We start from the raw sequence: 27,503 nt of genomic DNA on the forward strand, positions 1-27,503 counted from the left end.
GATACAAATTTTTACGCTTAAAAAAAACAAACAGTTCATGTGTTTGTTTGTTTTAAATTATATCTGTGTTAAATACTTTCAATTTCAATGTCAGTATTGCGCAGATTCATATATGTTTGTCTGAATTATGTTTTTTGTTACTTAGGAAGACACTTCAATTGTACCAGAAGCCCCTTCTTGCTTGGAAAAGCCTGCAGCAGCTGAAGCTTTGAAGAGTTAACGTGGGTGTGTTTTAAAAATGTCACTTAATTTCCGACAAAATGTTATTAATTCAGTGAAAGCACTTTTTGTTTTGATCAATCTGTTCCACTAATCCAATAGAAAGACAATCAAACTTAAAGAAAATTTCCTGCATTCATTTTTTTCTTTTTTCTCAGTAACGTTATGTGATTTAAAAGAATACCGCATGTTTTTTTTATTAATGTGGATGACATACACTTCTGCATTAACGATATACACATTTTAGAGCGAATTGGTATGTTAAAGATTTAACAAATATTTTATAGATCGATTCTGCTGAAATTTTTTAAGTTTAATTTATCTTGGGGAGTGTACACATTCCCGTTTGATCCAGACCAGAGTTCTGTTCAGGGTAAAACCAATTCATTTGGGCGACATGAACACTTCCAAGAACTCTGAATTGGAGCCAATAAGCGATCTCTGGTCCCCTTGAAATACGAGGTCTTGCTTGGTTTGCAATCGATCTTTCTTGGGGGTGGGGTGAGAGGACGGAGGGAGAGAAGTGAAGTAGTACACAATGCATTCTGGGTAGTAAACAAACAAAGCTAACTGTGTGATTCAGAAGAAGCAGACACAGAAAGAAAAAGTTGGAAAATATCTCACAGGCAGACATGGAGTAGTGAGGAAGGAGTAGAGAGGAAGACCCTCTGTGATATCTGCTCTGAAGACTAAATATCACGGTTGTTTGTGGCAACCCATTAGCCACGCGCTAATTAGCCTAGCCATCGCGGGCTAAAGCGGCAGTACTTCCGCTTTCGTACCATTAAATGAGCCGTATTTCTCCTTTACTTCCTCTCTGGTCAGTGTTAATTTCAGGTGACAAACCAGCCGCTGTTGTATATGCATGACATTTTCCAGGCGGTTTGGTCCGGTCTCAAAAGTGAATGTGAACGCCACCAAACCAAATGAAGGTGTGAAAATTCTGGCCCCCCAAGTGGGAAGTCTGGACTATCCAAATGTGAAAGGCCCCTTATGGGTTAGACCAAACAACTTGTTTGTATCAATTAATTTTGATAATACAAAAAAAATAAAAAATTATATATATATATATATAAGAAAATATATAAGAAAAACTTACTTTAATTCAATTAAATTGAGCTGTTTTATTGTCTGAAGAGAGTTTTACAAATACATTTCCACAAAACATTTTTTACACAAAAAGTTCCCTTAAAATTGGCCAAGAAGCTCTAACTTGGTTTGGATTCATTTCAAGTTGATATTACATTTGATGATTTACAAGTTGACACAGGCAAAGTATTGGTTTATTTATTTCTATATTTAAATGATCTCTTGTATTTGTAAAAAAAAAAAAAAGAAAAAGGAAAAACGTACATCATATCAAAATGTTCTGGAAAGTTATGCAAATAAGCCTGAGAAATTGCATTTGGTTTAGACTTTAGACCCCTTTGTACAATGTTTGGAGTGAAAACGCATAGTTTATGCATTTTTGTTTCAGAAATGTTTTGTGTTTACACAGCAATGTTTTGAAAACGATGTCCGTTTACAATGCAGTAAACATGCCAGAGCGCGAGCAGGGTTTCTGCAGTCTTCACAAAGACAGAGTTTTTATAAAACTGCGTTTTCCCCCCCATTTCCAGCGTGAAAACTAGCGCACTCTCCAATACAATTTTCAATGACTTCCTGTTTCGGCCCATGATAACAGGGATCAGCAGAATAAACACTTTGTGAACACAGAGAATCAAATACCTGAAAAAATTGAATTAAATTCATGCTGGTAATTAGTGCGAAAGACAAAAAACTTTTAGGAATAAAGTTTAGAGACAGAGAGCATTTTTTTTTATGCTGTGAATGCAATACGGTACTGTATCATGCTGAACTGATTCATTAGCCAAAGCTTTAACCCACGTTGCTCCAATCCTCCTTGTATTGCTGGCTCGATAAATGCTTCTCAGACTGCAGGCTCGAATTTCAGTCCAGCTTTAAACCTCACATTTCGAGTAAAGACAAGAAAACAGAGCGGAGAACATTTAATAGTTTAATTATAAGCTGCTGTATACATTCAGTGATTATTCCGATTTTCATGTTGCCAGAAGCCATGGGTGAGACCAGCAAAACATTCAGCTACAAGATCTAGTTGGTTGTATGCAATTTTGTCCATTTTCATTCATATTTTTCCACATTGTACATAGTTCACTGCAAAGCAACATAAACCACATTGCTGATGTGCAACACGGTTCTTCCGAGACCTTAGTTCATTCAAACATGATTCCACCCAGTCTGTAGTGTGGTGCTCATAGGACTGGGGCAGGAGGTGTGGGGGGTGGGGGGTCTGTTACCTCTGTGAGCTCAAACTTTATCTTTGAGATAGGCTGAACACAGGAGGCAAACGGTGACAGGACTGCTGAGTAAAGCTAGTCTGCACGTCAGAATGCCCTCAGTTGAAGCTGGAAAGAAAAACAAAACAGAAGAAATCTAGTTGAAACTTGATTGGGCCCAATAGAAAAGCTGACCGGTTGCACAGATAAAGTAGGTGGAACCCTGTTACAGCCCGAAGAACACTGGAAGCTGTTCGCTCTCCTCCTTAGATACTAAGATTAAGCAACATCCTGCGATCGTTTAGGTTTTGTTTGCGTCTTTTTTGGTTTCTTTTGCTATCTCACTCTAAGCTCATTGAACTGACACACTAATGTTGGTGCTGAAATCGCTTTTTTTGACAATGTTTTTTTTGTCTTTTTTTTTTTGTCTTTTTTTTACATTTTCTAGTAGCCCACACAGAAACTGGATGGCACGAGAACTGACCAATAAGAAACTCTTTACAACAAGGTAGACTGCAAGTCAACAGTTGCCAGGGATCACACAGTAAACAAAAAAATAATAATCCAACTTCATTTTGAAAATAAAAAAAACAAATCAGGTTCAATATAAAAAGCAAAAGACAAATGAACAAAAGCAAGTTAATTTCAAGTATAACTTACTCATAAAATAACTACACAGCATTAAATATTCTCATTATACATTTTTAAATTATTTATAAAATATATTTTGGCATATATGTTTTTTTTATTTTTGTGTTTGTGTAACAAACGCTACTGTAGCTTCAGTTGAACACCAATGTTTATTTTTTTCTCTTGGAACAAAACATTAAAGGGATTGTCACATAACAACAGGTTATTAAAAATGATAATAGTAAACCCTATACAGAGTTTCACATAGCAAGACATGAGTGACGATCCCTTCTATCCTAGCCCCATAGTCAAAAGTCAAAAAAAGTACAAGACCAAAGCACAAGGTTCTAGTTTGTGCTCCACTGGCTACAATCAAGGTTGGGCACAGGAGATTTCAAAAGCAGTAAGTCTCTTTTTATTTTTTTTCATACAACTGGATTTGAACACAAGGATCTGTCTGTCCCACTTCCAGTGTTCAGAGCGGCTTGGCAGATAGCGAGAGTTCGTTTAGCTCCATCCGTGATAAAATATAAATACTGTAAAGACCTCACAGTCTGATGACAGTAGGATGTCCTCACAGATATGCAGAGAAAGTTTCTCTTATTAGTCAGGAAGAGAGGGCCGAGAACGTGGCCGGGGAGCCTCTCGTTCCTCGTCCTGAACGCTCTGAAAACTGCTGAAGGATTAATCGACAATATTTTTGGATGACTCCTGTGTTTGTGTGTGTGTGTTTATGCATGTGTTTATTACAGTGATGGAGCTCACTATACAAAGGAACAAAGAGCGATTTTGGCAGCTAAAACAGACTGCAAAAACCAAAGAAGGCAAATGTCAGTTTGTGATACAAAAGTAGTTCAAAAGGCATAACTGTACGTATGATCTGGCACCTCGGGTGTCCAAACATGGGAGTGTCCTGCTTTGGCTCCAGGGCTGGAGAGCTCCATTGGCCATGTCCATGCAGTCAACAGTAACCTGCCTGTCCACTCTTTGCAGACGGATAGAAAGAAAACAGAACAAAAAGCAAACAAGGAAAAAGTACTGCGACTACAACAAAGCCACATCCACTATCTGGGCTCGAGCACACAACTAGCTGCAGCATACTACAGTTCACCGTCGTCAGCCCAAGCTGGTTCTTGAATTTTTGTATACTGCAAATGGGTGTGTCTCTCTCTACGTCCATAGCCTGGCTTTCCTCTGTGTACACACAGCTATTGCGGGGTATATATATGTGAGTTTACGCTGTATGCGTGTACGTGTGTCCTAGAGAAACTCGCTAAAGCACAATGTCCTTCAGGCGCTTGCTGCTGGGGGATTCCTTGTCCCGGCCGTCGTGGAGAAGCGTGTTGATCTCCCTGACAGCCGGCTCACTGTCCTTCCCCTCCGGCTGCCGCAGCAGGCTGTGGTTGGCAATCCGCTCTGCATCGCGACATTTCAGTGTGTTGTAGGCAGATGAGGGTTTGGATACTGGGCTCTTCAGGTGCACGGGGGAAGTGATAGGGCTGGCTGCCTCGCGCCCATTGCCAGCTTCGCGAACAGCCCCTCCATTGGCCTTGGGGCTACACACCTGAGACTCCTGAGTCCACTTTCCCTTCATCTCTCCCCGCTCCACATCCTCCGGCCCATCCTTGCCAAAGGTGGCAAAAGTCCTCTTGGTTGTGCCGTCCTCGTAATGTGGCACATCCACTGTGGTGGCCTCAATGGACAGAGCAATGACGTTACGGCCGTGCTCCGGTGACTTGGCACGTGCGGGGATGGGAACGCGCGGCATCCAACAGCGGTCAGAGTGGCCGAGGATGCGACACTCGTCCTGGCAGTGGAAACCCTCACTCGGATCTGTGGAGAAAACACAGGACAAACAGTTAAGAGTTGTCTCTCAAACTTTTGCACACAGATCTCATCCTGACAACAACGGATTCTCTTTTAATTTACAGCTCAAGGAAAACATCCATCTATCAATCCATCATCTGCACTGCTTGTGCAAAGAGGCTCATTCACATCTACAGGGTGTGTTACGACGGGTCCAGCTGAAAGAAACCCTGTTTGATTGTTGCCTTAGTGCAGTCCATTTGTGAAGCCTTGAAAGCTGCCATGTAATGGAGTCTGATAGAATCTGATGGGATTATGAAGGCAGCACGGACCAAAGAGCTGTAAACGGACCAAACGCGAGATGTGAGCGACTTAGGAAGCTTCTTATCCTCACAGTGCGTCGTAATTAATGTGCATAACCGAGGAATTCCTGCTTCTATTGAACTTCTCCATACTTTTTATAGGCTGTTGTTGTTGTTGTTGTTGCTGTTGCTTAGCAAGTATAGATACACGACAATGATACCGCACACACTGTGTTACATGCAATCATTACATCGTTACATTAAGGCCCCGTTTACACGACAACGTTTCACGTGACAACACCTAATCCGTTAAAAAAAAAAGGAGTGTGTTTACACTGCAGCAGCGGACACAGAGACAACGATGTAGTTAGTATGCCAGGCCACTGGAGGGCGGTGTTGCTTGATTTTGTGATGAAACTACACAGACGTGTGTGCAGAGAACAATACACTATAAACGTGAAAATAATGGAGAGAACCCGACATCCGCATGGACTGATGACGCATCGGGTGCTATCAGGGTGAGTCTCAACTATAAAACTACTGATATAGATGACAAAACTAGAATACAAGATACCACTAGGGGCCGCCATTTTTGTTTACAAGTGTATGAGCAGGAGGAAGTGGGAGAGATGCGCATGCGCAGTAACAGTCTTCGTAGTCCCCGGCAGTGAAAGAATCTTTCCACTTTGGGAGCCGGATTAAAAACTTTGCAGATACAGTTGATCCGCAAACTGGCGTCGTGTAAACGGACCCCCCAAAAGTGAAGAAAGTTTAGCGGATACACTCGTATTCATTGCCGTGTAAACGGGGCCTAACCTCACCACACAGTATTGTTGTGGAAGTTTTGGTAAATATTAAAAGACAAAGCAGCTTTGGTTTAGTTCATATCTCGAGATCCAATGTCATAAAAGTCAGTGTGAGAATGATGCAAACTTTCCTCTATCTCTCTTTCTATAGTCACAATTCATCCATCTTCTCGATCACCTTATCAGGGTTGCAGGGGACTGGATGGGATGAAGGCAGAGTACATCCAGGACACGTTGCCAGTCCATCACAGGACAAACACACATAATCACACACACTCACTCTCAGTCACTAATTCACCTCAAATGCTTGTTTTTGGGTAATAGAAGAAAACCTTAGCACCCTGAGGAAAGCGCCCAGAAAACGGCCCCAGAATTGAATTGGGAATATCTTCACAGTGTGGTGAGAAAAATAACCACTACACCACCATGCAGCCCCGAGTTAAACATTTCTGAATGATTTTCCTTCACTTGAATTGCGCTCCATCTTCATGAGCTCAAGGCCGCTGTCCCGTTAGCTCTGCATGCTGATAACTGTAGCTGGATGTTTGGGGCGCGTCTAATATGCCAATTAAATTATGTATTGTTAAATCAAAACTCCATTTGCAGCTCTTGTATAATTGGGTTTTCTGTAGCAACATCGGATGAAAGTCAGGTTCAAACAGTGCAATCAGATATCTCACAGAGAAAGACAGCAGACGAGTTGTGGTGTTGCTGCCTGGTTCATATCTCTCTCCCTCTCTGTCTCTGTCATCTGGCGCCGAGTTATAAATATGTAATGATGTTTAACGCTTGAGTGAAAAAAAGATTTGTCTGAGTCTGTATAACTGCGGCGTCTGTAGTTTGTTGTTTTGTGGGAAGAACTTTCAAGACCATTTTTACATCATTATGACAAAAAAACAAACTAACAAAAAAAAACGTAGTTGTAGCCTTTTATTGAATCACAAATGCTGTGATTTGTGTTTGTTCTTAATTTACAAACACAAGTTAAAATAGAAGCCCTATTTATGGATTTATGGCACATCAGAAGCAGTACAATGACTTTTTTTTCCATACAGCTGTATTGTAGTGTTTTCCACCAGCTCACATCTAAAGGAGGAACACGCCTCACAGATACACAATGACATATTTCTGTGCTTTCCTACCACTCTTCTCCCTCCTCACAGAATCCATCCTCCATCTCACAGACCCAAGGTGACAAGAAGGGATTGTGAGAGAGGGATTGCAATCGACCCAAATGCATACGCTTACATCTGGCAATCGCAGCTTGACAGATCACCTAATTAAAATCACTAATGATCTGTTTTTCTCCGTTTTTTCTGCACTCATGAGAGGCACCTCTGCTAAGGCCCCGGGGGATCGATATTTAAAGATTGGAGACGTGCTTTTCAGGGGCAGATATGCCAGAGCTGTCTTTCATAAAGTATAATCTGATGAGACTGACAGATAACATGGTAACTAAATGACTGAGTGAGTGAGCCAGTAAAGCGGATCATGGGCTGTTTGAGCTTAAATATGGTGAGTGCAGCTCTGGAAGAATCATTTTGCCTGTAGGCAGAAAACATGAACACCAGCACCAAGAATGCAGACCACGAGCAAGCAATTGTCCACATGGCTGGTTCAGAGGCGTCACAGAAGTAGTTTCCTTTCATCGTGTCAAACTAAATGCACACACACTGACACACACACGCACGCACTCTCTCAAACAGTTGCAGATCAGGAATATCTCTCGCTTAAAATCGTTGACTTCCTATGTGTAGTCCACATAAACAATACACGCAATTTATTATCTTAGAATTTGATTTTGTATAACATTCATGAAATAGTGTTTCATAATGATATCCACATTATGCAAAACACAGCATAAATAGGCTGTTTTATAAAAGCACTGTGAAGTAAAAATTTCGGAAACTGCAGAAATCAAGAAGACAAAAAGCATGAAAGTGAGGGTTTTGTTTAAACATATCCAATCAGAATGCAATCACAACACAACGCCATTACCAGGTACCAGAAACACAATGGAGAGTGATGAATAAAAAAATAAAAAAATAAATACGGGAATAGAGTTGAAAAGGCCTGATTACATTGTCCAATGCAACAGTCCTCCGAAAGCCTTTTTAAATCCCCGGTTTTATTATTTTCTTAATCCTATGTGACCACCAAATGTACCTTTTTGGTGGCTTTTCTTGACAGATTACTAACAATAAAGCTGCATTAAGTTGTCAATTTCTCAGCTTGCGTGGCTACGTAAAGTAGATTTGGACAGACCACATTTAAGTATTACTTCATTTTGAGCCTTTTGCATTCAAACATTGTAATACAAATGCCAGCGCTATATTTAGTACTCTGAAATTTCTCCCCAAAATTTGTTTGACATTTCTGACAAAGTGATTCTTTTTTCTCAGCTGATTAAAAATTTACAAGCGTCTCGGTAATGAATGCAATTTCCTCCAAACACTTTGGCTTATTTCTATAGCCTAAGGCATTTTCTAAGGCATGAAAAGCCTTGAGGCACAAAGAAATATACACAAGTCGTATGCTGTCTCTTTAGCAGAGCATGCATATGCAGAATGTCATTTTCCTCGGCTTTCTTTTAGGGGTCTATGGGAGAGCAACTGGGTAATAAATGACATTGTTATGAAAGCCAAGTGCTATTAACAGTCACACATCCTGCTTCTGCTTAGAGCTTCATAAAACGCAGATGTTGCTCTGAAAGACCAGCAGAAAAAAAAAAGAAGATGGGATGGAAATTTAAATAAAAAAGTGACAGGCCATCGACTTTTGACAGAACATAATCTTATCCCGTCTTGAAAAAAAAAAAAAAAAACCTGCAATGATACGAGATAAATTAAAGGCTTTTACTGCTGCACTTAACTTTGGAAGTCAACACAAAGAGAATAAAAGACAGTGAAGGCACCTCCTGCAGTGAATGTGTATTCAAAGTCATCAGGGAAATAAGCTTGCCAATCAGTTCCAGGAACAGACTTAAAATACTGTACAGCACGGAGCAGGATGTCACTGGGAACATTTCCGATCCACGTTTTAATAGCAATTAATTACTGACGGAGCTCCACCAGGAGGCAAAGGATGCTTGTGTTTTTTTTATGTTGTGCATTTAAAAAACACAATAAAATGTGATGGTAGCGGGGCCTTAAAATACATGTATCAGAATGGCAGCTCAGCATTTTATAAATATTATCTATTATATAAATTATATATAAATTGTACACTGCACTTTAATACTAAACTGAGGTCCGCAGGTCAGTAAAGTCACTCGGGAACTCTTTGAATGTGTACATACTGATGTACCACTTCAAACAGAAAAGCCAAATCCTCTTGGTGGCGCTGTCCATGTTTCTTCTGTTTGTAGTTACCTGGAATAGCATCACTTTGCATCAGCACATCCAGAAAACCCACAGGTTCTCTGCCATTTCATCTCTGCATCTGCCAGCAGCGGATTCGGTCTCGTCTCTTTTCCCTCAGTCAGATGAAGGCGTCTGAACTTTTGAGCTACAGCAGACAGATCTTTAGCTCCAGCGTGGGAATCCCACAACCTGACAAGCTCATTGCTCAATGTACCCTTGTGCACTATATGTAATGATCCCTTCATGTTGTACAGCTGCAGGTGCTATTTGTTTGCTGCTAATGCAACAAAAACAGTGGAATCAGCAAAAGTTTAAAATCCTCTGATGCAAAAGAAATGTAATCAGAGAGAGAGAGAGAGAGAGAGAGAGAGAGAGAGAGAGAGAGAGAGAGAGAGAGAGAGAGAGAGAGAGAGAGAGAGAGAGAGAGGTAGCTCCCTGTAAAACTCTGAGTTTTTGCCAGCTATTTTGCGTTCTGTTTGGCTAACACTAGGAGTCTGGCTTTGAAAATGTGTATGCTTATCCCTCCAAAAAGTAGCACAGCCTTGAGGTTTGAAGCCATGATGTCATCATGTAAAACGAGAGTGCGCAGCCACAAGAAGCGGTGGACCAGATTTAAGGGGCTGCAGACAGGATCTGAACCCAGTTTCAGGTGAACAGATTTTCATTCGGTATTTCTTCTTTGAACTGGAACCACAAGGCGTTGGGGGACTTGGAGTATGACACGATTCAGTCAGTTTGGTTTTGCAGCACGGTGAACCCTAAAAAGAATTTGGAACAGCAGCTTGGCACCATAAATCATTTGAGAAAGAATATCTGCCACTTTTGGCTTCAACCACTTTTTGTATTTTCTCTGTATGCTGACAATTGTTTTTGTGGCAGTAACAATAACTGTCCTGATTCTGTTTGTCACATGAAAACAGTTACACAGACAGACAGTCAGGATAATGTACATCTTCCTGTGATGTTGCTGGTATGAAAGAATACAATTTAGGACAATTTAAACCTAGGTATATTTTCCTGGTGGCCACCCCCAGGTTTTAGAGATTGCCTTTGATTTCTCTTGCTTTCTTGTTGTTTCCTCACTGCCTTTGATATTAAAGCCCATTAAAATGTTTCGACAAACCATCAAGTCTAGTCTATCTCAACTCTGAAAAGACAATTATTCAGCTTTGTTGACTGAAACCGTAAACAGCAACTCTGTTTTTATGCTTTGAATTTGGTTTTAACATTGAAATCTACCAGTTTTTATAGCGAAGTTACACAAATGTGACCACAGCCCTGGGGAGGTTTTCTGAAAACAGATGACAATGCCTGCCATGTCTGAGTGGTGGAAAGACGCTTTTCATTTGCTGGTGAAATGTCGCCCACTTTTCTGCTCTCATCCTGATATTGTCGAGTATCTTTGTCGGTGAAATGGCTGTTTTCTAATTGCTCTCCATATTAATTTTCCATCCTGGCAGTCACATGGCAAAGATTGATTAAATCTAAATTGTTCCTACGGAGTCTTGATGGAGGCTGTGATGCAGAAGCTGATGAAAGTAACACAAGGAAGGGTGGGAATCAGAAACCAGCAGAATAGAGGGTGACTGTCTGTGGTTGCTGCTCAGAGTCCAAAGCATGCTCAAGACCTAACAGGCTTGGCCCTGTCTGATCCGAACTCTGGGAATGAGGCTTAACATCGAGTCAGTCCTGACTACAGCGGAGGACAGTTCTACGGCCAGCTGAGGCTGAAGCCGGGCCAAGCAGCCTCCTACACTACTCACCGGGGAGAGTCCAAGCACTGCTGTCATCCTAGCCAGCCAATTCAGTCTGTGGGCCATAAATCAGCCCGGAGGCTTGGCTCCTGCGGGAGCGGCAAGATGGAGTGTGATGGTCTTGTTTTTACAAACAGTAGAGGGGCACCCTTACTGCGCCACGTAAGCCATCATTCTCTGCACAGCACCAAGTCGTCTCCTTCTCCCCACAGCATCTGGTTCAGTCACATCAAGCTATCCCCCCTCGAAACCTCCGGATTCATCCCTCGCAGCTTCCTGCACAATGCCATCCTTTATGCGTCTCTTCCTTCTGTCCTCTACTCTCATCTAATCAGTACTGCTGTCTCACGTACATTGATGTAATTAAATGAATCCCTCACCCAAAAATCTCTCCGACCCGTTTCTGCCTATCTGACTAAAATTCCTTCAATTCTTCCAGTCAAACATTAATTGTGGGGAAAATGAGACATGCTGGGCAGCCTTGTTACTACTGGCTCGTGTAGTCAGAGGTTCACATGGCCATGATTCTATTTTTGAGTATTAGCAGCAGTCAATTTATCAAGAACAAATCCACTGTCTGATCCACCCAGCCATGCAAAATGTCTGACAACTTGTCACATCCACCAGGCCTGCGTGTATCCTCCAAAAAGCTGACGTAAAATGGCAAGCCAACTCAATTTAGAGTCAGACTGACACGTGTGATTTTCTTTGTAAGCGCTTGTCAATAATTGTTCGAAAAGCTAACGACAGTTCAAGTCAAATTCCACAAATGTTTACTTGCACTGTATGCTCCTTTCCCTCGCTGTTGGACCATCCAGCAGAGCCAAAGCTTGCTATAATGGGTCCTGGTATAAAGAATGAATTTCCAAAGTGGTGTTGACAAACAATGCACTAGCTTCTAAATTGGTACAAACAGCATCTGTTTAACAGCTGCGTAACAGCAGCGGGAGGAAAAAAGCAATCGCTACGCTGTTTTATAAATCACTATGTCATCGCTGAGTACTGTTTGCTCAAAAGCAGGACCACTAGCCAGTGGACTGTTTGATGTAGTGGAAATGATGCGAACTTGTTGTCATGATGACATACGGGGTGGGGGTGTGTGGGGTTTAAATGCTCTGGAAACAGATAGGATTTTACTGAGAGGAATCTTTCAATACATAATGCCCTGCTCAAAACATGACTGCTTCCCAGATGATGCAGTGTTTCAGCATCAGTTCTGAGGCTCTAAAAGCATTGTGCTCAGCTTCTATCATGACATATGCAACACTTGGAGAAGCAGGATTTACAATGGTCAGGTCTGGTGTGATCTGTGGGTTTTTAGACCAGTCAGAATCATAATTTATGCCTTGGTTTTCAAACATTACATGAGCCAGTGACCATTTAACTCCCCCTAATAGGCTCCATGAACTGGATTTAACCCAGACAGAAAGGAATAAAGAGCTAAGCCTGGTTGCACAAGAGTGAACTGTGGTGGGAAAGTAATAACAAGGGTTCTTTAGATAGGCATCAATACAATACACTACAACACAAACAATCTAATAACAAGCAGATTTATGAATGAGTTCTTTACCGGCCACTGAAATACTTCCTGTAAATGCAGAAAGGGGGCACTGGTAGCCAAGAGGTTAAGGAGGCAAGCTTGTGACCACATGTTAGCTGGTTTGAATCCCAATGCCCACGGGTCGCCACTGTCGCTCCCTGTGTAAGGTCTTGAACTCCAACTGCTCAGGTTGCATCAGGAGCCGCATCCAGAGAAAAACTTGCACCAAATCAATGTGACACCCTCCAAAGGCAGCAGCCGAAACACTTTCAAATCAGGAAGCAAAAAGGATTGTGTCAATACTTGTCAGATTGTATGAAATCACCAGAGTTCTTATCTTTACATATTTTCATTCAGGAGCTATAATTTGCTCTTCATGAATTTTCAACCATTTCTTTTCCTAGCTGAGATGTGCATTTCTAAAATTATATTTCACAGGTTTTGAAATGTGGAGCCATTAAGTAACTAGAAAATAAAAGGTAAAAATTTAGACTAAAACAATTTTCATGAAAGAATGGAAACCCAGTGAATAAGTAGACTCATATTCTCACACATGTTGCAATAATGATGGGAGAAAGGGCATTGAGTGTTTGTTTAATCACATAAAATTGAGCTGGACACATTTTAAAAGAAAATAATACATATGTAGATTCCTCCACTGAAAAATAATGATCTCATCCACATCACTGTCAGTGGAACAAGAAACTGGCTTAATTACTTTATGGTAGTAAACTACATTATTCTGTGGCCATGTATAACATTTCTAAGAAAAACTAATCAGGGATGTAATTCAGTGATGTATTTCATCGAAGAAACTTCATCTTTGGGTTAGAAGTCTGAAAGGGACAGTTATTTCTAAATGTGACGGATACAAGCTGAAGAAAATGCAATTAAAATTAAAATTAAACTGAAACTTGAGCTCATTTTGTTCTCCTAATTTGAAGTATTTCCACTTAAAAATTGGATTTTGGAGGGAGGGAGCATCAGGCAGGAAGAAAGAAAGATAGATGTGACAGAATCACATTTTGTCTTTTTTTTTTTTTTTTTTTTTTAAATGGGAGACCGTTTCCATATTAAGAGGATTCACTGTATTTCTGCATGAAACAATTTCCAATACAAATTGCAAACTACAGTCTCCATATATTTGGTGCTACTTTTGTCTCGTTATAAGCCTACAAAGGTCTCGACCTTCACAACACCCTCCGCTATAAACCCTCTGATAAATAATGAACAATATGATGACACCACCTAGTATTACAATCTGTTACACTATAAGGGTTGTTTTTTGCCCCTTTTTTTAATGGCTCGAATAACATATATCATCATTAATCCCAGGCTATAAATGCCACAAACTGATTCTATCAATGGACATATGCATTACTCACATATTACCAGTATTGTGATCTACTGTGATGTGATGTACTTTGCTATAATGGCGCAGCAAATATCACCCTTGTCAATTCTGAGCATCCAAATTGCCCTTCTAATGATGAGCTACAAATTAACCTGTGCTCGGGTGCCCGGGGCCCACAACAACAATAGAGTGCACTCTCAACACTCAACACAGCAGGCTGCTGGCATCCCATTTGCAAGGCCTGCTCGCGTTTGCTTGGCTCGTTTCTTCCACAATGCATCGGTAGAGGACATCTTTAAATACACCAGAACAACTGCAGCATTTCTGTGTTTAAGCTTGACCGAGCTAGCAAGCCAATTTCCTCCTAAACCCTTGAGTCTGGGAGAAACAAGGGGGCTGAAACAGACTCTTAAATTACATCCATGAATGGGGGGTTCGGTGGGGGTGGGAGGAAAGCTATATGATGAGCAGAGATGAAGAGCAATCGGAGATTTGGCTTCAGGATAGGAGCACTTTGGATTGTGATCACTGATGACAAAACTGAAGGAGGACAAAAGAACTGAGGTCACTTCATCTCATTCTGGAGTAAATTAGCTTGAATATACTTCTTTTATAAATGAAAGGATTCAGCAAACTTGGCAGAGGAGAAATACCAAGCACAGCTGTCAAAGAAATATTACACTGGAAGATGGAAAACAATGCTTTGTGTCAAACCACAACTAATCACTTTAGGTGGAATAGTTTTATTGGCTTTGAAAAATCTATAACCAATACACAGCCTAGACAGAGAAACCATTATATTCTCACTCATTTGCCAGAAAGTTTTTGCGAGCTGATTACTTCTTCCTCCCTTTTCCTTTATCCATATGAAATAAACACAATATGTCAGCACTTGTCATCATGGCCAAACAAATGCGGATGGCACACCGGGCAGCAAACCAATATCTGAGGATTTCTTCTCCCTCTGTGAGCTTCTGATTTGTCTCAAAAGAGCGACCTTACATTATTAATATAATGTAGCTTCTCATTCAGTCATGTTCACGTTGTGTTAGCCAGGACTATGTGTTTTTATATTCCATTTCATCTTGTCACAGAGGCACCAGTATGTTTCCAACTCTGTCATGTCCTCATTTTTCTTCTCTCCCTTTTAAAGAATTCTACTTGTGCCTTTTTCTCGACAGCTTAAAAACGAGACGCTATACCATAACAGCTGTGGTGATGTGTAGCGTGATGGGCGAGCTTGGCTCAGTGTGCAGAGACATATACAGAAAGAGGAGGTGTGGGCCACCTTGGGTAACAGATCATGGCTTGAAAATACTATCCTCCTGCTTCCAACAGCACTGGACAGACAGCGTCATTTAGGGATGAGCAACAAATAAAAGAACCAAGAGAAACACTGTGAGGCCCCCATTGTGTGGTGATATATTACATTTACACCTACTGGGTAAAAGGAAAAGCAAGAAGGAGGCCCTCTAACACTTTTGAAAAACACTTTCTATTTCTTCGACGTGAAGGCCAATCTGTTTGGCATCTGGGAGGCATGCTGATTCTCTTCCAGGTTCTCCATTGCACACCACAGTGAGGTCTTCACCATGATACCACTTAATATGAGACAGTCAGGACCAGTGTCCGTAGCATTAGCCACCCACAAGTCTATATAGAGGATTGTCAGTAGCGAGGCAGTCCGTGAGAGGAGCTGCAGCTTGTATCTAAGACACACAGCTTGAAATGGAGGTGGGAGACTGGTCTGAAGAAAAGAGAAGGAACTAATAGGCACATCTTCTCTGATTTGAGGAACATGACTATAGCATACATAAGGATGATGGCAGGGGTCTGACACAGTGGTAGTAATTGGATTTCTCAAGCTCTGTGCCCACTCATGATAACATGCTGAGCTGTGACATGAAAAGTCCTTATGTGTGGCAAGGGAGCAAGGTGCAGCAGAGTGGAAGTGACAGGTGTCAAAGATCCAATTCCCTCACTCCTCTCCATCCCTGAGTTCCTTTTCTCTGGAGACAGCTGATGAACAACCGGCCGTGTGGTAAAGCCAAACACCGACCTCGACATTCAGTTGCAAATCCAAGCCAGTTAAAGCTATGTAAAGTGCAGCGGAGGAGAAGGAAGACGGGGTGATGGCTGTGGGGGTCTGAGGTCACGGCCTGATTGCTTGCTTTATTTATTTTCTGATGCTAATATGAGCTGAAGACAGAAGCAGTGCGGGGTCCTTCGCACACAAAGGAGCCTGAGACCCCCATCGCACGTCTTATAGAGGACCGGGGGGGGATGTGAAGTCTCTGGCCACAGTCCCCTCCCTGTCCTCCCCCTGCATTCTGGCCTCATCTTTAACGAGCGCTGCATGAGAAGAGGCACATCATTAAAAACCGCCATTCTGAGATCTTCCTGTCCACCATTAAACTTAACAGCCAACCTCTCTCATTATCTTTAATCCTCCCCTTTAAGAAGGTGAGGTTAGTAAAGTCACATTTCACTGGCAATACGCATCCACCGAATGAGTTATGTTCTTCATTTATTCATACATATATGTAGACAACAACACGAAAGCATTTTTTTGACCAATATAACATTATTTCTCTGGAAAAAATGAAGACAGCAATTGTATGTTTCACACTAACCCGATTTTACATAATAAACTAATGTGAAATGCTAATTAGGTTAATGCCCAGAAAGATATGTTGTAGCCTAAAGGAACTACTTTATTAGCCACGCAATATAAAAATAGAGGAAGCATTGTGAATGTTTTTCAATGCTGATGAATATACTTTAATTTGATCATGCACCACCGGCAGCTATGCCACGATGTGGAAACACCACTCTGAATCCTGCTCAGCTCTTGACCTTTCTCACAAATGAACCAACTCAAAACAAGCAGAGTACACTGTGTGTACAGCGTAGTAATTCATATTGACTAGTAAAGTTGATGTGGTGTTCAGTCTATGCATATTACAATTTGCTCTTTATGCAGCTAAGAGGACCTGGCTAGGATCACTTGCAATACGTGCTTTCTTTACTCTAAATTTCAAGCGTGTTTGCTGATTCACAGGGAAAAGGAATAAACACAGCGTGGAGGATTAAAAGTCATAGTCTCGGAAATATGAAGATGTGTTGAAAGATGAAATTCACACACGGTTCAGTGGAAACTGGTGGGCAAGGAACAGACGGGGAGGCTCTGCAGGTCTGCACACACCTCAGCGGGCCTTGCGTCTCTATTACTTTCGCTCTCATCAATAGTTTATAATCTGGGTCACCATCAGCCACAAGGTGCCTCCCACTATTCAGGCTGACTCAAAATGTTGAATTACAACATACTGAGCTCACCTGTGCAAGGTCATGTGGGGGACAGTGAGGGAGAAATGGACACTAATTGGTGAATGAATGATAGTGATGATAGAGGTGGTTTGCATGACTTCTGTTTAACCTCTGGTTAACTTCTGCTTAGCTCAAATCCAATGAGCACACTATGCCATGCTATGTTTTACAGCATGTGTAGAGTCTCCGCAAGCATAATTCAGCTTTCCAACGGCTTTCAAATGTTACAGAATAAATCATTCTTACTGAATATACATGAGCAGAGCAAAATATGGAAATATTACAGCTCTCTGCCTGAGGTAGTAACCTTTTGTTGCCACAACTGAGGAGGACGACATAACTTTACATATCCCTGCTACATATTCCATCTGAGTTATAATGTTGCAGGAGAACCAAGGTGATGAAAATTAAGATAAAGAAAAAAAAAAAAAAAAAAACAGGCTGATGATGGGGAAGGCATTCGTGCAGGCAGAAAGTGACATAAAAGAAAAAAAACAAACAGGAAATCTCAAATGGATTAAAGCGGATGGAGGTGTAGTGTATTTTTTCCCACAGAAAGGAAGTAATAGGGGTTAAAAAAAGAAACGCACATCGCTGCAGCACAGGAGACCCCCCTCTCTGTCTCTTCCTCCCTTACCCCAGCTGCAGTGATAAATGTCTCTTTATATTCTGGACAGAAAACTGCGGACTACAATGTACTTGTCAGAAGACAGCTGATTTTCCCCTTAAACAGAGCAGAGTATATTCTTAATCTTTCCTTTCACAGAGGGAGAAGATAAAACAAATGCCTTGTGCCAAGACGCATAATGCCCAGAAAATCTCTCCTCATTCCCTGCACGTTCATGTGGCATGTCGTTATGAATGCGCTACAGTATGCACAACCTGTGCGCCTGTCGCAGGTGTAGCTATACCATGTGCAACTGCATGCTGTATGTACTACCCCTGAATTTCACAACATCCTTAATCCCTGCAGTGTCCCATAGTTCCTCTATGAGGCTTCCTAAATAGAAGTCAGTGCTACAGGTAACGGAGCTGATTATAGCTATCTGGGCTATGGGCCAGCTGCCAGACTGCCCTGCCTGGAGGGAGCACAGGCCGCCTGGTGTCTGATATCCTGGGATCCCTGTAATACAAGCCTGGCTTTGGCAGTGACTCCATGACTATCCTGCCCACTTCCAGCCACACACCGAGGCTCCTTTGAGTTGGTCTATGTGTATAGTATGTCCTCATCAGGTTGTTTACTCCACATGGTATCAGTCAAGAGTCAAACCATTTCAGCAACAAGGCTGTGGTAAGCCATGCTTTTCTAAAGGAGCGGCGTCACGACAGGGACTTGAGTTTTCAACAGAGGAGCGAAGCTACTCTGGAGTTACAACCGGCTATTTTCTGTCCTTGGGGCAGAGTGGTTCTGGTGGCCGACAATGCTGTTACGTGCTGAAATTGCATTCCTGACACGACAGACAACAATAGCTAATCAGGTGGGGATGCTTTCCCTTAGCCTTGCCATAACAAAATCTCTCTCTTAGCTGAACAGCAGCCATCAGCACTAACACGGTGGTCACGCTCCCTCATTTCCACTAAATCTTAGAATTAGGGTGTCCAAAAGAGTGCTGGACATGGAGTATTAAAAAAAAACCATGTCAGTGCCCCAAAATGAGGGTTGACAGTAAAATAATTCACAACTGTGTGACAAGTCCTTAATTTAAATGACAAAACATAGCTAAACAGCAGTTATAAGGATTTACTAATGAATCTTTCCATTCTTCCCAAAAATATTCCACTGTGAAAGAATGCCAATCATGTAGTGCAGATTTGGTTCAACACAAAGCGTTGAAGGCTGGATAAAAGGCATTTTTTAACATGTTTACAGTGACAATATAGTAGACAAATATGCCCTCGAAACATCTGATGGTTGAACCTCAATCGCCTCCCTCCTCAGAATGTGCTCAACAATAACACCACCTCACTCGCTCCTTTCTTCCAGCTGAATTCCTACTTCGACTAGAGGGTATTGTCACTTGAACATGAAGGAGGGCTGAAACAATATTTGCTGGGTGTGTTTCCCAAAATGACTGATGTCTTTGCCCGAGGGAGGACTGCCTCTATAACCGTTCACATATAAAATTACAACAAACATGCATCAGCACACTCAATTAGGTGCTATACTTGTACAGTTTCCTCTGGCTTGCTGTACCTTTTAATTTTTCTTACGTGCCCTCACTGCATAGCAAGATGTTCACAAAAATAAATAGAAAAAAAATTGCTGCAGGAGGTAGTCTTTGTTAATCTGTGTGTATGCTGAATTCACATTATGAAGATCGTCACTGCAGGATGTTTTATCGTGTTCAGATTACAATCAACTGTCCATAACAAAACCCTCAGGATGAACTAGTGGCACAGAATCATTGTCAGAATAAATCTACAGTAAGAGTGTGAGTATTTTAACTCATGCTGAACACAGAAATGGGGGCGAAGTGGGTCTTTCGAATCTGTGGGGGTGATGTAGAAAGTTTGATAATCCCAGGACGGGCTGCCAGTCTACCCCAGGCAAACACAAACATGCAATTACAAAGCCACCAATTAACATCAAATGCGCATTTTTGGAGTGTAGAAACAGAGAGAACACGCAAACTCCACACACGAAGGCCTTCAGATCCGAAGCAGGGGTTTTCTTTCTGTGAGGAGTGGTACCAACTACTACACAACTTCCTATGTGGCCCTTTATGCATTTTCACATTTAGAAATATATAACTTGACATTTACTCAATCATTTCAAAAGTTTATTTTGTCCTGATTTATTTTCACTTCTCACGGTTGTTCAGCTCTTAAAAGATTAGAGCAATGTATTTTGACATTTTGTGCAAATTAAACGAAGACTTTCAGTAAGATGGTCGTGGTCACATTTTATCATAACGGTTATAATAAAATCAACAATAGGAATAAGTTACATTTTCTAAGTAACCACAGCCAGATAAACCCATTAGGAGTTTGTGATTTCAGTACAAATCGGTCTGCAGCCCCTCGGGTCACTCAGCCATCTGTTTTGAACCCACGGTCCTATTACTGCTTGCTTTGTATTACAGTGGAGTAGAGGTTGTGTCCATGCTGTGACCTCAAAGAATTAAAAACACAATGGTGCGGTTTGAAAAATGGCTGCCGCCTCAGCTCCTCAGACAAGAACCCAAATCAATCAGAGCCACAAAAGGCGGGTGGACTGAAGACAAAGCAGCAGCTCTGCTTCTTGAATTTCGCAGCGTTTCCCCCCTCCTGCCCATACCATTTCTCTCCTGTGCCATCTCTTTATCTCTCTCCCTCTCTCTTTCCCACTCCTTCTCTGATTAACCTTTAAAGACACACACTCGGCCGCCATACGCACACACACTCAATATACTCTTTACACTCTCAGACAGATTTAAAATTCAGGTACTCTCTCCTCTCTTTAATACACACTCGGCCCCCATCAACTTCTGCACATTACCTGTTCTTAATCTCCCTCCCTCTGTCTGGGATCATCCTGATCCCCCTGTTTTCCCATCTGCCGTCGATTGGGGCCCAGCTTGGCTAGGTGTTCAACAAACAACTGTGATTCACTTGGTTTCTGCAGAGATTATTAACACACCTAGCATGCCACAGTGTTATGAATAAGCAATGGAGATCCGGAGCCCTATTTTCTCCCTGCCTCTGTTTCCTCTCTCTATCCCGCTCTCACTTGCCCTGCCGCGTTGTGAACTGAATGCCAGGATTGTCTAGAAAATGAGCTGTCAGTGGAGGGCCAGCAATGAGATACATCAAGCTCATTGTGAGTCCTAGAAAATAATGAACTATTCCCATTTCTCTCTCTGATATGTTCAATACGCTATCCATGACAAGTGCAAAGAGATAAGCAGTCCCCTCTTGAGCTGATTAAACACTGGGTATATTCAGGAGAGCTTTGGCAGAGTGCGGGTTCAGGGGATGCCATTATAGCATTATACCATCACTATATGTTTTCAGACTGAGCGGGAAACCGAGACCTTTTTGCAGGCAGTGTTGTTTGAGTCTGTCTTCGCAGCATTTGCAGAGAAGGGAGAGCATCTAGAGGCGATGCTTAGAAAATGTTGTCAGGGAAACAACATATGTCACATTCGTTTTGGTTCCTATTCACATCTTTTAACTTGTTATCACTTGAAAATAACTTGAGCCTGCAAACGATTATAACTGGTTTATTTTTTTTATTGGCGGGGGGGGTTACTTATGAAAGTATTGCAAACAAATATCAACAAGGGACTTTTTCTTTGTTTTAAATAAGTGTCTAATTTTTTCTGCAAGATATATGAAAAATCAAGAGCAAGTGAGATGAAATAAGACATTTTCTTAACTTGACAGACTATTTCACCATAGGCTAAATCAATATCGGTGAGATCTGTTCTTATCAAGCCAGATGTGATTTTTACATGAAAAAAACGGACAAATCGAGGTTGTAAGCAAAATGATGAGCACAGATGGACACAGTTTGAAAACACGTTTTAGTCATTTCTTTTTCCTCAAGTTCCTTCATCTTGAAGGTGAAATCTGCACTTCGGCTGTTCATTACAGACTTGACTACACCTGCTCACGAGCGATCTCTGGCGTGTTTGAGCGCGTGGCGTGTTCACACTCGATCTTCCTTAATGCTCATACTGCACCGAGCTCTTTGTCACTGTCAGCCATTTTACCTCCACTGGTTCCACATTAGATTAGGCAAATCCAAATCAAAATGGATGGTCCCAGTATGGAGTTTATATGTTAATCTAATCATGAAGTATCATAACGCAACACGTGCTGTTGCCAGACTGAATCACAACAAGAGTTTTGATGCTTAATTCAATCAAATGTTGTCTGAGAATCAGTCACATCCTCTGGCACACTCACAACTACCTTGGAGTGCGAGGAAGCAAAAAAAAAAAAAATGTTTCTACCTGTCAGAGAAATTGTTTCTTCTCTTCCTCTTTTTTATTTTCCCTCGCTAAGACTGCTTACTAGACTCTCAGCTCATCTCTCAATCTCTGTCTCCCTCACACACACAGACAGACTCTCTCTACCGGGCTCGTGTTGTCAGCACAGCCCTGTTCCTGTTGCCTTCCTCATTTTGACACCTGTCAGCATTTTCGTTAGTAGATCAGAGGACTGCAAACTAGAAATGTTCCTGCGGTGAATTTAGGGCAAGTTTGCAGCAGATACATGCGAGGTGCCTTTACTCGTTCTTTAATTCAACAGAGAAAGAGAACTGCTTGACTGGCAGAAAGTTGGAAGATGTCGGTGGGAGATGTTTACAGTCGATGGATGGGAACAGACGAGAAAGACGAATGGAGGGAGGGAAGAAGAAAAAGGAAAGGTGGGGGGATGGGGGGGTTGAAATCAATTAGGGACAGTGAAACCCTGTGGATCTGCTGATGGAAGAAGGGAATATGGAGAAATCTTTGGCCCGTGGAGGGGGCTTCCATTCCTGGGCTCCAGCTTCAGGCACACCCCCATAGGGAGCGAACAGATAGATGAGAGATATTCTCCAGAGGTGGAGGCCAAGCAATATGTCAGAAATAAAAGAGGCCTGTGCCTTGTTCTAGCTAATTGAGCAGTCTTGGATCCCTTTGAGTCTAATGCGCTAAGAGGAAGGGATTTTATTTGAAGAGCACTTACACATTGACCTGGAAACAATTCCAAAGCCAACACCACAAACCTCTAAACCCACAAATCGGACACTGTAAAGTGACATCATGCTCTCTTTTTCCCTCCCGCGGAGATAACTGGAGAGATTTAACAATACATGAATCTTAATCCCTGAAAACCGTGGCTCATCCATATCCGGGAGGAATTAAAGTGTGAGCTATGACAATCAAAGGAAGTTGGAAAAAAATAGATTAAGCTCCCTTTGTCAAAAGCCCCCTCGGAGTCTGTTCCCTCACTTCTCCCTTGATACTAATGGTTCTACAGAGTCAAAGCTAGCATGTCGCACATTTCAACCAAATCCCCCCCAACTTCACAGACATGCCTATAAAGATAAAGAAGAATTCATTTTATATAGCCCTTTTTCTCAATTTGTAGTTGCAGCAATATCATCCATTTTTATTCTATTGGCGGATATAAGGGAGACATTACATGTTAAAAATACCCGTTCCTTTATAGATTTTAAGAGATTTAATGTAATTTGCTCTTCAGATACTTCCCTAATCTAATCCACTGGGTGAGGATGTTTAAGGTCAGGTTTTCAAAGAGAGCGCACACGCCTCTTTAGATTCTTGGCAGGGATTCAACAAAGAATTATTCGCTCAGATTTAGGTCTGAAATCTCCTCCCAAGCACTTCGCTGAAAGTTACCTTGGTAGTGTCTGGTGTAGGAATAATGAATAGCACTGAAACTGCATCCCTCAAGACGAAAGCATAACTGATGGACAAGAGCCAAATATCAAACTCATAAATTGCTTCAGAGTGGGAAAATATGCTCACTGCAAAGTGGTACTGGGTTAGTTAGCAGCTGATTCTCGTCACATGAATGGAAGTCAGCAGGATGAGAGGGAAACTGGGACTTTGTGTGAAGGTAACGTCTTGTCTCTTGGGCAAACAGCATCTTTACGTGGCGCTGGGAATGGTAAACATTTGCATTGTAAAAGCCTGAGAGTTTAACCCATCCTCCCTTTCTTTTCTAGCTTCCTTTTGTTCTCACAGCTTATCAACACAAGAAAGCAGAACAATAAAAACACACAAAAAACAAGGGTTCTCTATCCTCTGCTACTGAGTGTTGGTGTCCTTTGGCAATTCCAGTCTCTCCGCTTGTTTTCTGCTTTAGCTGGCAAGAGAGGCCTGCTATACTACAAAGTTACTCCCGGAAGACATCTAAGCAGCGGGGTGTATATAGAGGATGCCTATTTGTTTTTGGAAAAATTTCTCAATTCATTCAGCACAGCTGACTTTTGTCAGTCAGGTTGTAATCAGAGTAAGACCACATGAGAGTAGGGGAGACGAGACAGCTCTAACACGGGGTAGTTTTAACACTTCTGATTTCTGTAATCAGGAACAAGTTAGAATGACTAGTTTAATTTAGGTGCAACTTCCAAAGGCAGGCAAGATCGTCTCAAGAGAGAAAAGTATAACTGTGGTACAAAAATCTCATGTACATTTGGAAATGGTATTGTTTTATCATGTTAAAATGTCTGTTACATCTATGACTGATGATCTTCTGCACACACACACAGATATACATTCCAGTACAAATATTACCAAGAAATCCCCCAAAGAACTCATTTCAAAATGTTCCATGTGACCACATTGTCATTTATACATAACCTGGATTATCTTTGTGATGCGGTGACGAGAGCTCCACCATTCAAACAAAAGCTAGTTTTTTGTAAAAGATTTTCAAGGTTTCAGGCAAAAGGGAGTTTGAGATATTGACGGAAATGTCAAGATTTTTAAGAATGTCCCTGATTGCCCTTATGTCTTATAATACACAAACCTCAAATATTCAGTTTTTGTCAGAGAGACAAAGCTTTTCCTCAAGAGAACGAAAAAGAAAATCATCATAAATGAATAGACAAACATTCAGCTGTGTGTCATGCTGAATCTACCCATCATCACCATCCCACCATGCCACTAAACTATGTAATTAGACCATCAAGTTTGTAATAGAGGGACAATTTCATTTGCCATGTCATTACATTTCCGCACGTGATCCTTGGTCAGTTCATTTAATGGTTATGAGCAGCCTCTCACTGCGCTTGAAAAAAACAACAACAACACATTTTTCTCAGTCCTTATTGAAAGAAAAATGCAAGTTGAAAATCAAATAACCAAGTCATCGCATTGTGATTCCAAACAGACACTTTGTGATCATCTTTTTGTTCTGGTCAAAAGAACGGATGGCGCTTTGAAACTGCCTCGATTTCTGTTTACCAGCAACGTGGGATTGCATTACACATTCAGGCGGCATGCATCCATTTTGCTGAAACAGATACAATCATTGGTGGTGTTAATGAAAAAAGAACTGCCTCGGAGAGCTCTCCCCACTTGTAATATTCCTCATGTACATCATTTCTAATTGTCTGTTATAATGAGATCCCACTACTAGAGGACCTGTCAGCATGCATTTTTTTAGAGCCACAGGATTTTTTTGCAGGTTGTGAAGTAATTACAGCTGGCAACCAATAGTCAGCAAATTCACTTTTCATTGTTTATTATCGTCTGATGCCAGGGAGGGAACACTCAGTATAAGTTAATTCTAATGGTCACCATACTTCTCAACCTTATACACTTCTATCTTTATTTGTCAGCTAGTCATTAATGAGAGCTTTGGCCAAGCAGGCAGATCCATTTGCAGAGCTCATTCCTTGATTAGCATAAAATGTAGTCTGTCTAATGTTATTATTCCCCAGTCAAACAACATCAACAGCAAAGCTGCTCCAAGTGAAGCCTCTGGTTAGTTAGATATACCAGCGACCAGACAAGAAAGAGTCTACACGTATCTATTACTGCTTTTTGCAGCCACACCCACACACTTCCCAGTCTACTGATAAAAATAGATGGATAAATAATTAAAGGAGGACAAAAAAATCACATAATCTTCAGCCCGTTATGCATTTTATAAAGTAGGCTTCTTTTTGGTTATCTCTTGCTCATTAAAATTTCTCCTATATAAGAGCAGAAGAAGAGAAAAGTAGAGACGTGAGAGAGTAGACAGCCATACTAGGCCAGCGTTCGTAAAAAGCCACCAAAATGATGTTGAATTTAACTGGGGGGAACAAAAACAAAAAAACTCAACTAAATCTGGCACAAGTTCCCAAATTAGAGCACAGAGCAGATGTAAAGTTCAGATACAGCAAGTGATATCTGTAAATGCCGTCCTCAAGAGTGTGCTTCTAATATGAAACAGCCAGTGTTTCCTTCCGACTCTGCGAATGCAAGTCTGCAGTTTACACACACACACACACACACACACACACACACACACACACACACACACACACACACACACACACACACACACACACACACACACACACACACACACACACACACACACACACACACACACACACACACACACACACACTCACACTCTTGTGCTCCACTGAGCCATTGCACCTGTGCATGTGGCATTTCCTTTGAGCTCAGTAAATATCCTCAGGTGCATATAGTAACATCCTGATCTGCCCCAGACAGCTTTATCCTGCTTTGTCCTTCTTTCTCTTGCGCTTACTGACCCACTCTCTTTCCCAGGCTGACTGGCAGTAGTTAAGAATGAACATGACCCTCACTCTGACTTCTGCCAACCAAGAAGATGTCTTTTTAAACGATGAGTCAGAAATGAAACATCAACATTAATTCCCTGCTAAATGATCCCACTGAATAATGGATGAGGGCACATGGAGATATGTAGATTTCCACCTTCTACCTTTGTGAGCCTAATTGCTGCCATTCAGGCAAATCTGAAGTCAGCCCAGCTTCAAGAACAGACATAGCGACTGTCAGTCAATAATGTTGCCTAAGCCTGTATCAAAGGACAGCCTTAGCTGTCAGAGATCCCTCACATTAGCTGCATGAGCAGTGCATCAAAGACAAAAAAAGAAAAAAGATTCTGCGATGTTTTTCAGACTTGCACATCTGAGACCTGCAGTGGGCCTAATGTATCTTAAGAGATGCTCTGGAAGCATAACAAACAGTCTCAAATACACACACAAACACAGCGGTCTTATCTTGAAACTGGCAAATGTTGTCGCAATCCCTCAAGCACACACACACACATGCACAGAAACACACACACACACACACACACACACACACACACACACACACACACACACACACACACACACACACACACACACACACACACACACACACACACACACACAGAGTACGCACGCTTACACAAGCACAGGTTTTCTTACCTTGGTCTGGCAGCTGGCAAACATTGGGGGGGACAGTCATGTTCAGCACGTCATTGACAGCCGTGTCAACATAGTGTCCTCTCTGGACATCATGTTCACTGTCGGTCTGGTCGCTCTCCTCGTGGCCGCTGTCCTTCAGACTGTTCCCCTCCAGGTCCTTGAATGTCGATGTGCTACATGGGGGCCAGAAGGGAGGAAAGGGAAATGT

At 41.7% G+C, this 27,503-nt stretch overlaps 1 protein-coding gene across 2 annotated transcripts in view; it reads right to left on the reverse strand.

Annotated features, from left to right (window-relative positions):
* Positions 1-3,281: 3,281 nt before the first annotated feature.
* The window catches only part of pcdh19 (protocadherin 19), a 56,221-nt gene continuing 31,999 nt past the window's right edge, over positions 3,282-27,503 (reverse strand). For both annotated transcript variants that reach the window (XM_080466144.1, XM_080466145.1), the window contains exons 4-5: positions 27,296-27,468; positions 3,282-4,979 (exon numbers count right to left, since the gene is read on the reverse strand). In XM_080466144.1, coding sequence (XP_080322270.1) covers positions 4,420-4,979; positions 27,296-27,468 — 733 coding nt within the window. In that variant the 3' untranslated portion in view covers positions 3,282-4,419. The remainder of the gene's footprint in view (positions 4,980-27,295; positions 27,469-27,503) is intronic.

Source organism: Lipophrys pholis (genome assembly GCF_963383615.2).
Source record: "Lipophrys pholis genome assembly, chromosome: 6".
In the NCBI taxonomy this organism is placed as follows: domain Eukaryota; kingdom Metazoa; phylum Chordata; class Actinopteri; order Blenniiformes; family Blenniidae; genus Lipophrys; species Lipophrys pholis.